This window comes from Nomascus leucogenys, chromosome 18 (genome assembly GCF_006542625.1).
Source record: "Nomascus leucogenys isolate Asia chromosome 18, Asia_NLE_v1, whole genome shotgun sequence".
NCBI lineage: Eukaryota > Metazoa > Chordata > Mammalia > Primates > Hylobatidae > Nomascus > Nomascus leucogenys.
The window spans coordinates 102,639,459-102,650,938 of NC_044398.1; the positions used below are offsets into that span (position 1 = coordinate 102,639,459).

At 56.7% G+C, this 11,480-nt stretch overlaps 1 protein-coding gene across 7 annotated transcripts; it reads right to left on the reverse strand.

Annotated features, from left to right (window-relative positions):
• Positions 1-733: 733 nt before the first annotated feature.
• On the reverse strand, positions 734-10,791 carry DECR2 (2,4-dienoyl-CoA reductase 2). 7 transcript variants are annotated; one of them, XM_030798679.1, is made up of 9 exons: positions 10,582-10,791; positions 7,556-7,624; positions 6,178-6,229; positions 5,112-5,247; positions 2,890-3,014; positions 2,425-2,518; positions 2,135-2,239; positions 1,638-1,855; positions 734-1,326 (listed from the first exon to the last, which is right to left on the reverse strand). In XM_030798679.1, exons 1-8 carry the CDS (start codon positions 10,659-10,661, stop codon positions 1,638-1,640), a joined length of 879 nt encoding a protein of 292 aa, XP_030654539.1. In that variant the 5' UTR covers positions 10,662-10,791; the 3' UTR covers positions 734-1,326. The 7 variants fall into 7 exon arrangements, with proteins under 7 accessions (XP_030654539.1, XP_030654536.1, XP_030654537.1 ...); XM_030798676.1 differs by having other exon boundaries at positions 2,048-2,239; XM_030798677.1 differs by lacking the exon at positions 10,582-10,791 and adding an exon at positions 9,553-9,596 and having other exon boundaries at positions 2,048-2,239.
• Positions 10,792-11,480: the final 689 nt, after the last annotated feature.

Sequence of the window (11,480 nt, forward strand, 5' to 3'; positions counted from 1 at the left end):
CCTCTGCCAAGGGAGCAGGACCCTGCCTGTAGACTGGGGCTACCAGCATGAGGCAGGAAGAGTGTTCTAAATGTCACAGAAGGCCGGGCGTGGTGGCTCACGCCTGTAATCCCAGCACTTTGGGAGGCCGAGGCAGGCAGATCACAAGGTCAGGAGATCGAGACCACGGTGAAACCCCGTCTCTACTAAAAATACAAAAAATTAGCCGGGCATGGGGGCGAGCGCCTGTAATCCCAGCTACTAGGGAGGCCGAGGCCGGAGAATAGCGTGAACCTGGGAGGTGGAGCTTGCAGTGAGCCGAGATTGCACCACTGCACTCCAGCCTGGGTGACAAAGCGAGACTCCATCTCAAAAAATAAAAAATAAAAAAAAGGCCAGGCGCAGTGGCTCACGCCTGTAACCCCAGCACTTTGGGAGGCCAAGGTGGGCGGATCATGAGGTCAGGAGATCGAGACCATCCTGGCTAACAAGGTGAAAACCCATCTCTACTAAAAATACAAAAATTAGCCAGGCGTGGTGGTGGGCGCCTGTAGTCCCAGCTACTCCGGAGGCTGAGGCAGGAGAATGGTGTGAACCAGGGAGGCGGAGCTTGCAGTGAGCCGAGATCGCCCCACTGCACTCCAGCCTGGGTGACAGAGTGAGACTCCGTCTCAAAAAAAAAAAGAAAAATACTACTAATAATAAACAAACATCACAGAAAAGACAGAAAGGAAACACAACCCCTAAATGACAAGATCACAAGCAATTCTCTTTAATCCTTTCTTTTCCTTCTAAAAGCTTTTGCAAAGTCCAATTTGTTTTTACAGTAAATAGATTATCTTTTAAGAAAATGCACTAGCAAGATTGTAGCAAAGTGTGTTTATGCAAACAGGTGGTGCAGAGACAGAGGGGCAGACCTTGTGGGCAGCTGGAGGGCCGTCCCAGCTCATGGACCATGCACAGACGGGAGCACCTCAGTGTTTTCAGCCAAGAGAACACAAGTCTCAGGATCCATGTGGCTCCCTCAGGCCCTGGACCCAGGCAGGAAGGACACCCTTGACCATGGGGCAGGGGACATCCCAGCATCTTGTCTGTACCCCCACCACCTGCGTGGCACCTGGCCCTCAGGCACCTGCGTGGCCCCTGGCCGTCAGGCACCTGCGTGGCAGCTCCACGGGCCAGGCCCACTGTCCAGCTGCTCCTGCCCTAGAGTTGGGGTCGTGGGGAGGGAGAGTGCAGTAATAGCTAAGTGTTCAGAGGAGGGGCTGGGCTGCAGGCATTGCTGGTTCAGACTGGTGCTCTGCACCTGGCTGTGTGAGGTGGCGGGAAGCAGCAGCCGGAAGAATCCTGCAGGAGTTTCAGAACTTAGTAGCCGGCTGAGGACGGCTTCCCCCTAAAACACCTTGGCTGCCTCGGTCACCCAGCACCTGCCAGAAATGCCAGCAGAGGCCGAGGCCACTACAGAAGAGCAAGCGCACCAGCGCCCGCCTCCTGCCCAGCCCCAGTGGGCAGCACCCATGTGTGGCCAGGTTGGCGCAGGGGCCGGGAGGATGGGGACAAAAGAGACGCCAGCCCTGTGGGTCCCGCAGAGACCTGCCCATGCAGCAACCAGCGTCCAAGGACACAGGTGACCCCAAGAAGCGGGAGCGGTACCTCACCTAGAGCTTAGCAGAGAAGGATGCGAAATCTGCCAGCCCTTTGACATCGTTTGGGAACGTCAACCATGCCCCGCCATCGGCCACCAGCACGGCCCCCGTCACGTAGGAAGCCAGAGGGCTAGCCAGGTAGAGCACGCTGTGTGCGATCTCAGTCTTGTTCCCCAGCCTCTGCAGCGGGCTGGCAGTGACCTTGGTGCTCAGGCTGGCCTGAGGGCCACCTGGAGGGCAGCAGAAGGCTCAGGCCCCATGAGCCCCAAGACCCAGCACCCTCCCCTCTCCCCCAGCTCATTCCCTGAGAGGCATCTGGGAACAGCAAGGACACAGTGTCACCAAGGCCTAGCATGGAGCAGGATCAGGCCAGGCACAGAACAGTTGCCACCATGGAACCACCACAGGGCTTTTCAACATACCCCCTGCCAAAGTTCTGGAAGCTTCCATGGGCACCCTGTGCCCCAGGGCAGGATCTGTGGGAGGCCTGGGCTCCCTGAGAGCCTTACCCAGTCTCCGGAGCCCCTCCGTGCCACTGATGGGGCCAGGGGCGAGGCTGTTGACGCGGATATTTTGGGGACCCCACTCCACAGCCAAGTGCCGCGTCATCGCGTCTGCACAGGAGAAAGTTGGATATGAAGGGGCCGCTCTGCCCTCTGCGAGGGCTCAGGGCCAAGGCCAGGCCTCGCTGCCTGCATTTGGGCTCAGCTTCACGTGGAGACTGCTGGCCTCCTGGGATGGGAGCAGACGGCCCATGGGGGACCCAGGTGGGCAAACGTGGGCAGGGGGGTGTTCATACCCACAGCGGCCTTGGCGGAGCCGGCATGCACCTGGAGCGCCTGCCCCCGGTTCCCCAGGGTGGCAGTGATGTTCACGATCACCCCTCCATGGTCCTGCAACACACAAGGCCCGGGGCGGGGAGCGGGCGGCTGTCAGGGAGGCCACGGGGCAGGGAGCAGGCAGCCATCAGGGGGAGGCCACGGGGTGGGAAGTGGACGGCCGTCAGGGGGAGGCCACAGGGCGGGGAGCAGGCGGCCGTCAGGGGGAGGCCACAGGGCGGGGAGCAGGCGGCCGTCAGGGGGAGGCCACAGGGCGGGGAGCAGGCGGCCGTCAGGGGGAGGCCACGGGGCGGGGAGCAGGCGGCCGTCGGGGGGAGGCCACGGGGCGGGGAGCGGGCGGCCGTCGGGGGAGGCCATCAGGGGGAGGCCATGGTGCGGGGAGCGGGCGGCTGTAAGGGGGAGACCCCCGCTGGGAGGACACCCACCCGGAAGAACTTCTCATAGAGCACACGAGACACGTTGAAGGTGCCACTGGTGTCGATGTCCATCACGGTCTTGAAGGCGTTGAAGGACAAGGCGCCAGCGGGGCACAGGAAGTTCCCAGCCGCACCTGCAGAATGGGAGACCGCAGGAGCTGCTGGAGCCTGGGGAGAGGGATGCCAAGTGGGTGGTGGCCCGGTGGGCAGAGGGGAGGGTGCAGGAGGGAGCCCAGGTGCCCTGTGGCACCGGGAGGAGACCCATGCCCTAGGATAACTTCCAAAATGACCAAAGCAAGATGGGCGTCCTGACTGCACTGTGTCCCCGAGAAGAGAAGATGCGCTGAAGCCCTGACCCCGTACCTGCGACTGTGGCCTTGTTCGGAAATGGGGTGGGTTGCAGAGATAATCGAATTACACTGAAATCTGAGCCCTAAATCCAATGACCAGCATCCTTATAACAAGGGAAGAGGACACACAGACACACGCTATGTGCAGACAGTGGCAGACAGTGCAGCGACGGTCTCCAAGCCTGGGAGGGCCAAGGACGGTGGCAGTACTGGAAGCCACGCGGAAGGCAGGAACAGGCTCCCCCCTGGGGCCTTCAGAGAGCACAGCTCTGCCAACGCCTTCCCCTTGGATGTTCTGGCCTCCAGAACTGGGAGATTGTATTTCGGTTGTTTTAGCCACACAGGTTGTAGTACTCGTTAGCCCAGGAAACTAATACACAGGATGTTTTTAAAAGGGAATTTCTGCAGAGTGAAACCAATGTTGGTTCATCAATTGTAACAAACGCAAGATGTTAACAGGGAAAACTGTGTAGGTGGGAATATGGAATTCCATGTACTATTAATTATTCTATAAACCTAAAACTGTGAAAAAAAAAAAAAAATCAGCCAGGCGCGGTGGCTCACGCCGGTAATCCCAGCACTTTGGGAGGCCGAGGTGGGCGGATCACGAGGTCAGGAGATGGAGACCATCCTGGCTAACACGGTGAAACCCCGTCTCTAGTAAAAATACAGAAAATTAGCCGGGCGTGGTGGCAGGCACCTGTAGTCCCAGCTACTCGGGAGGCTGAGACAGGAGAATGGTGTGAACCCGGGAGGTGGAGCTTGCAGTGAGCCAAGATTGCGCCACTGCACTCCAGCCTGGGCGACAGAGCAAGACTCCGTCTCAAAAAATAAAAATAAAAATAAATAAAAATGAAAAATAAAAAAATAGAAATAAAAGTTGGGGGCCGGGCGCAGCGGCTCATGCCTGTAATCCCAGCACTTTCGGAGGCCAAGGCGGGCGGATCACCTGAGGTCAGGAGTTCGAGACCAGCCTAACCAATATGATAAAACCCCATCTCTACTAAAAATACAAAAATTAACCAAGTGTGGTGGCGGGCGCCTGTAATCCCAGCTACTTGGAAGGCTGAGATGAGAGAATTGCTTGAACCTGGGAGGCGGAGGGTGCAGTAAGCTGAGATTGCACCACGGTACTCCAGCCTGGGCAACAAGGGCAAAACTCCGTCTAAAAAAAAAAAAAAAAAAAAGCTAGGCCGGGCTACCTTTATTTTATTGATGACTCTTGCCTGTAATCCCAGCATTTTGGGAGGCCAAGGCAGGAAGATTGCTTGAGCCTAGGAGTTTGAGACTGGCCTGGGCAACACACAGTAAGACCCTGTCTCTACAAAAAATAAAAAATACAAAAATTAGCCAGGCGTGATGGCACACGTCTGTAGTCCCAGCTACTCAGGAGGCTGGGGCAGGAGGATGGCTTGAGCCCAGAAGGTGGAGGCTGCAGTGAGCCATGATCACACCAGCCTGGGTGACAGAGTGAGATGCTGTCTAAAAAAAAAAAAAGGCTATTACTTTTTTTTTTAAGAGGGAATTTCAGGACACAAGGGCACCCGACTCTGCCATTCAGCCGTGTTCATGGTGTCCACTTGGGCTCCAGCTGTGCTGACCTGCTGCCACCCAGAGAAGCAGAGTCAGGCCAGAGACAGAGACCCACAGACAGAAGCGCGGAGGCAGAGGCATGGAGGCAGAGACCCGGAGACAGAGGCGCGGAGGCAGAGGGCCAGAGCCTGAGTCTTGGCCTCAGGTACCTGGTTGGGGTGCAGCCCACCCCAGGGCAGGCAGCTAGGTTCCCTGGCACGGTCCTCACCCCAAGACCAGAGTTCTAGGGCCTCCAGATGGTACCACTAACCTGTGAGAAGCCACCAACCTCACTCAGCACCGACTCACAGTTAATGAGAATGTCGATTCTGCCAAACTCCTTCAGAGCCTGGTCCACGGCGGCCATGACATCTGGGGGCGCTCGGACGTCCATAGAGAGAGGGAGGCAGTGCCGGCCGGTGGCCCCAGCCAGCTTCCTGGCGGCCTAGAAGCCAGGTAAAGAGGCAGACAGCAGCCCTGCAGCCTCGGCCTGGAGAAAAGGCCTTTGGAATCTGCAGAGGACGATGCTTCCAGGTTCCAGGGAGACCCTGGGTTTGCTGCTGGACCCCACTCTGGGAAAGCACGGCCTGCAAGTGCCCACAACCCCAGTGGATGTTTGTGGGAACCTGCCACACTCTCCCCCAACCTGCCACACTCTCCCCCCACCTGCCACCTGTCCTAGAATCCTCTCTCTGCATTGCCCTCCAGGCCACTGTCACCCATGTCCTGCCCCTGCTGCAGACCAGAGGTGGCACAGGTGAGACTCTCCTCCCAGGTCGAGGGCTCCAGTGGCTGGGACGCACAGACCACCTAAATAACCCAGGTGAGCCCAGAGATCCTTCTTGGGGCCACATTACCCCCAAACAGGAAGATCCCTCCCAGGACCCAATAACTAGATTTTTTAAAAAGTCAAAGATGTCTCTGGGAGGCCACTTACACTGAAGCTCCATATTTAGGACAGGTGCAAGTTTTGGTGCCGGCCGGGCACAGTTGCTCACACCTGTAATCCTGGTACTTTGGGAGGCTGAGGTGGGCGGATCACCTGAGGTCAGGAGTTCGAGACCAGCCTGGTCAACATGGTGAAACCCTATCTCTACCAAAAAAAATGCAAAAATTAGCCAGGCATGGTGGCGGGCGCCTGTAGTCCCAGCCACTCCAGAGGCTGAGGCAGGAGAATCGCTTGAACCTGGGAGGCGAAGGCTGCAGTGAGCCGAGATCGCACCACCGCACTTCAGCCTGGGTGACAGAGCGAGACTCCCGTCTCAAAAAAAAAAAGTTTTGGTGCCAACATCCCCTTAGCCTCTGGACCCTCCTGGCCCAGGCCCAGCACCCCCACAGCCACCTGCACAGGGGACCATGGAAGAGGCCCTCTCACCGTCAGCACTCGTGGCAGGCTCCTACTGGCAATCACCGTATGGCAACCGTGCCTGCAAAACCAGAAGCAGGTGTGAGGACAGTGCGGGCAAGGGGCACTCCCAGGGGCATCTGCCCAGCTCCTGGGCAGGAGTCTCTCAGGCGGAAGTACCAGTCCAGGGCTGAAGGCCCGGCTGGCAGAGGGCACAGGGGCGTTAGCAGGACTGAGGAACTCTGGAGGGACCTCAGGTGGTGCCCACCCCGGGGTTTCTGGCATGGGACATCCCACTGCACAGGCCGGCGGGTCCTGCCCCAAACACCAGGTACAGAGACAGCTGTGAGCCACAGAGGCCCAGCCCACACATCTGCCTGCGGCCTGCTGGGCCCACATCCTCCACTCCCTTCTCCCTGTGGGGCTGGCGTGGAGGACCGTTCTGAAGTGGGGTGCTCCCTGCTCCCCTTCCTGACCACGTGGATGCGAATCCACCACGTTGGCCTCTATGAACCCCCGGTTCCAGGAATGCTGCTATGATTTCCAGCTTATCTACTGTTCTTGCGAAAGAGCACAAAGAGAAGTCCTGCCCTTAGGTCAAAACAACCTTGATGTTATCCTGAACAAACTCCTACACACTCCCTCCGAAGCAGGACCCCTTTCCCTGTGGTATAGAAGCCCTGGCCTGGGGGTAACAGCATGGAGACGCCTGTCTCACAGCCACCCAAGACTACGCTTCTGCCCATAAATTCCCCAGTAAAATCACCGACACGGACAAATGGGATCACGGGATCTGCCTGCCTTGTTCTTTGGTTTCTCGTCTCTTCTGGTTCGGGGCTTGCTTGCCCACAATAACCATAAAGGTGGCTACCCCTGCTAGGCAGGACCCACCGGAGCTGCAATATCCCATCCAGTCCTCAGACGCCCTGAGCACAGAGCCACCAGTGGAAAGGCCAGATCTCTTCCTGCGGGACTCACCTTTCTGGTCTGAAAAGCAGGGGCTTCAGGGGAACTGAGGAAGGGTCCCTCTCCCCCACCCCGGCCTAACTCTAGCCACTGTCAGGTGGGATAAGTTGCTGACCCTGGCCTGAAGCCACAGAATTGTGTCCCAAAATGTGCTCTGCAGGGCACCAGCACTGAGGCCTGACACAGCCCTGACTCTCGAGGTCCCAGCAGGCCCCAGACCAGAGCTACACAATCTCCACTGACCTGTAGGAGCCTGGAAGTCCTGACTCCCCCAGGGCAATCCTCGACCCCTCCCCAGTCCCTTTGGCAGGCACCTGGATCCTGTTGGGTAGGTGAGCAGGGGACATCTACCTCCCACCAACATCTTTCCAGGGGTCCGGCATCCAGCAGGGCCCAGGCAGTGAGAAGCGAGGAGCAGGGAGGGGACATAGAGCAGTCTCACCGCATGAAAATCTCAGCAATCCGGAACCCAATCCCAGAGCCGCCACCTGTGATGAAGGCCACTTTGTCCCTGAGAATAAAAAAGGAGGCTCTTTTAAAAGAGCCCTATTGGGCCGGGCCAGGCCGGTGGCTCCCAGCACTTTGGAAGGCCAAGGTGGGTGGGCCACAAGGTCAGGAGATCGAGACCAGCTTGGACAATATGGTAAAACCCTGTCTCTACTAAAAATACAAAAATTAGCTAGGCGTGGTAGTGAGGGCCTGTAGTCCCAGCTACTTGGGCGGCTGAGGCAGGAGAACAGCTTGAACCTGGGAGGCAGATGTTGCAGTGAGCCGAGATCGCACCACTGCACTCCAGCCTGGGCAAAAGAGCCAGACTCTGCCACAAAAAATATGTATAAATAAAATAAAATAAAAATAAATAAAAAATAAAAGAGCCCTGTTAAAATACACCCCCCATATTGCCATACGGCAATGATTTAAAATGAAAATTCAGCCGGGCGCCGTGGCTCACGCCTGTAATCACAGCACTTTAGGAGGCCAAGGCGGGCGGATCACCTGAGGTCGGGAGTTCGAGACCAGCCTGACCAACCCGTCTCTACTAAAAATACAAAAAATTAGCCGGGCGTGATGGCACATGCTTGTAATCCCAGCTACTCGGGAGGCTGAGGCAGGAGAATCGCTTGAATCCGGGAGGCGGAGGTTGTAGTGAGCCAAAATTGTGCCATTGCACTCCAGCCTGGGCAACAGGAGCAAAACATGGTCTTAAAAAATAAATAAATAAATAAAATGAAAATTCATAGAATTATAGTATTTTATTTATTATTTTTTTTTTTTTTTGAGATGGAGTCTCGCTCTGTCGCCCAGGCTGGAGTGCAGTGGTGCGATCTCGGCTCACTGCAAAGTCTGCCTCGCAGGTTCACACCATTCTCCTGCCTCAGCCTCCCGAGTAGCTGGGACTACAGGCACCTGCCACCACGCCCAGCTAATTTTTTGTATTTTTAGTAGAGATGAGGTTTCACCGTGTTAGCCAGGATGGTCTTGATCTCCTGACCTTGTCATCCACCCGCCTCGGCCTCCCAAAGTGCTGGGATTACAGGCATGAGCCATCGCGCTGGGCCTATTTATTTATTTTGAGACAGGTTCTTGCTACATTGTCCAGGTTGGAGTGCAGTGGCACCATCACAGCCCACTGCTGCCTTGACCTCTTGGGCTAGAAGGATCCTCTTGCTTCAGCCTCCCCAGTAGCTGGGACTACAGGTGCATGCCATCGTGCCCAGCTAATTTTTCATCTACTTTTTCTATAGAGGGGTATCGTTTTGTTGCCCAGGCTGGTCCTGAACTTGCGCTGACACAAACTTGCAAAGTACAGTGGGGAAAGTGTATTTTGGTGTCTTTTGACAGAAATTGACAGAAGTAGATACAAGACAGAAAAATACCCTGGCTTAAACAAGATAGAGGTTATAATTTCCTCTCTCCTAAGCCCTGCATGGCACTAATATCAAATATGATTCCTGAAATTCAGCGAGCTAGGTCAGGATAATATGGCTTTTTTATTTATTAGAGATTTTCTTGTACGTATTAAATGTGTACTGATCGGTATGACTGGCACAAATTGTACCAGATGGATGGCAATCTCCTACTTTTGCAGAGCTCCAAGTTGCCTTTCCTATTCTTAATTATTAAAGATTAATTTTGGGCCGGGTGCAGTGTCTCACTCCTGTAATCCCAGCACTTTGGGAGGCTGAGGCAGGGGGATCATCTGAGGCCAGGAGTTCCAGACCAGCCTGACCAACATGGTGAAACCTCACCTCTACTAGAAATACAATTAGCCCAGCGTGGTGGCGTGCGCCTATAGTCCCACTTGGGCGCACTGAGGCTGACGCAGGAGAATTGGGAGGCTGACGCAGGAGAATTGCTTGAACCCAGAATGAGACTCCGTTTCAAAAAAAAAATTTTTTTTTTTTACTTTGCAGAACACTCAAAGAGAATTGTCAATACCTGTCCTTGGAGAACATAATTTAAAACTTTTTTTTTCTTTTTTTGAGATGGAGTTTCACTCTTGTTGCCCAGTGCAATGGCGCGATCTTGGCTCACTGCAACCTCCACCTCCAGAGATCAAGCGATTCTCCTGCCTCAGCCTCCCAAGTAGTTGGGATTACAGGTGTGCGCCACCACACCCGGCTATTTTTTGTATTTTTAGCAGAGACAGGGTTTCACCATGTTGGCCAGGCTGGTCTCGAACTCCTGACCTCAGGTGGCCCACCCACCTCGGCCTCCCAAAGCGCTGGGATTACAGGCGAGAGCCACTGCTCCTGGCAAAAGATCAAAATTTTAACAGAAACTTGAAAATGTTGCCAATTGAAAAAAAGAAAAGGGGAAAAAAAAAAGGATCTGCTGCCCATTAGCCGAGTGAGGGCAGGTGACCGGGGAGGATCGACCTTTGCCCGGGCTGCCTTCCCTTGTGAACACCAAGGCATTTGCAGGAAAATGAAGCGCTGCTGGGCAAAACCTGGCATTTCTGGGCCTTCTGGGTCTTCCGGAAAAATGATTTCAACCTAAAATTTTCTGTTAAGAAAGAGGCCAGGTTGGGCCGGGCGCGGTGGCTCACGCCTGTAAATCCCAGCACTTTGGGAAGCTGAGGCGGATGGATCACCTGAGGTCAGGAGTTCGAGACCAGCCTGGCCAACATGGTGAAACCCCGTCTCTGCTAAAAATACAAAAAATTCGCCGGGCTGAGGCAGGAGAATCGATTGAACCCGGGAAGCAGAGGTTGCAGTGAGCGGAGATCGTGCCACTGCACTCCAGCCTGGGCGACAGAGCGAGATGCCGTCTCAAAAAAAAAAAAGAAAGAAAAAAGAAAGAAAGGAGCCAGGCGAGACAGGTTTTCTAACACACGAGCCCTCGGTGGGGAACCTGCCGGCCCTCTCGGCGCTACGGGGACCACGTGGGGGCGCCGGCGCCCGCGGACCGGCGCCCGCGGACCGGACCCCGCAACGAGGCTGCGCCCGCTTCCCGGGCCCCGCTCACCGCAGCAGGTCCGGGCAGAAGAGGTGGCGGTACGCGGGGAGACAGTCGTCCCCCTCCACGTCGGGCGGCGGCTGGGCCATGGCGCTCGCGGCGGGGACGGGTGACAACGGGCGGGAGCTGCCTCGGCCTCCAGGACCCGGCGCGCAGCTGCCAACACGCCTGAAACCGGGAGCCCCGCCCCACTCCCCGGACGCCCCACCCCTCCCCTGATTTCCCCCCGGAGGCCCCGCCCCTCCCCTGATTTCCCCCCGGAGGCCCCGCCCCTCCCCTGATTTCCTCCCGGAGGCCCCGCCCCCGCGCGAGGCCCGCTGGGACTGGAAGTCGGCGCGCGAGGCGCAGGCGCAGTGCGGGGCCGGGGCTGTTTCCGCGGCGGAAGCTCGGCGGTCCGCGGGTCTCCTCCTCGAGTCTTTTTCACAGGTATTCGGCGTCAGCGCCGCGTTCAGAGCCTCCAGGAGTTGTGGGATACCCCTGGCTCCTGGGTCAAGGCCGGGCTCGCAGCCTCTGGGCTCCCCGTTCGCCTCCCCGTAAACACCATGGGGAGCGCCGGGGCCCAGGAAAGCGCGGCCGGCCCCGCGCCGCTTCCCAAAATGACCCGTTTTAAGGCCGATAAAGAAGGGTCTGGGGCCGGGCGTGGTGGCTCACTCCTGTAATCCCAGCACTTTGGGAGGCCGAGGCGGGCGGATCACGAGGTCAGGAGTTCGAGACCATCCTGGACAACATGGTGAAACCCCGTCTTTACTAAAAATACAAAAATTAGCCGGGCGTTGTGGCGGGTGCCTGTAATCCCATCTATTCGGGAGGCTGAGGCAGGATAATCGCTTGAACCTGGGAGGCGGAGGTTGCAGTGAGCCGAGATCTCGCCACTGCACTTTATCCTGGGCGACAGAGCGAGACTCCGT

Excerpts from the sequence above, each read along its gene's own strand:
- DECR2 (XM_030798673.1), bottom strand. The coding sequence starts at position 6,546 with ATGTGGGCCCAGCAGGCCGCAGGCAGATGTGTGGGCTGGGCCTCTGTG. Across the intron at positions 5,248-6,177 it reads GCCTGCCACGAGTGCTGACG|GCCGCCAGGAAGCTGGCTGG; the intron begins GTGAGAGGGCCT and ends CCTGGCTTCTAG. Across the intron at positions 2,519-2,889 it reads TCTATGAGAAGTTCTTCCGG|GACCATGGAGGGGTGATCGT; the intron begins GTGGGTGTCCTC and ends TGTGTGTTGCAG.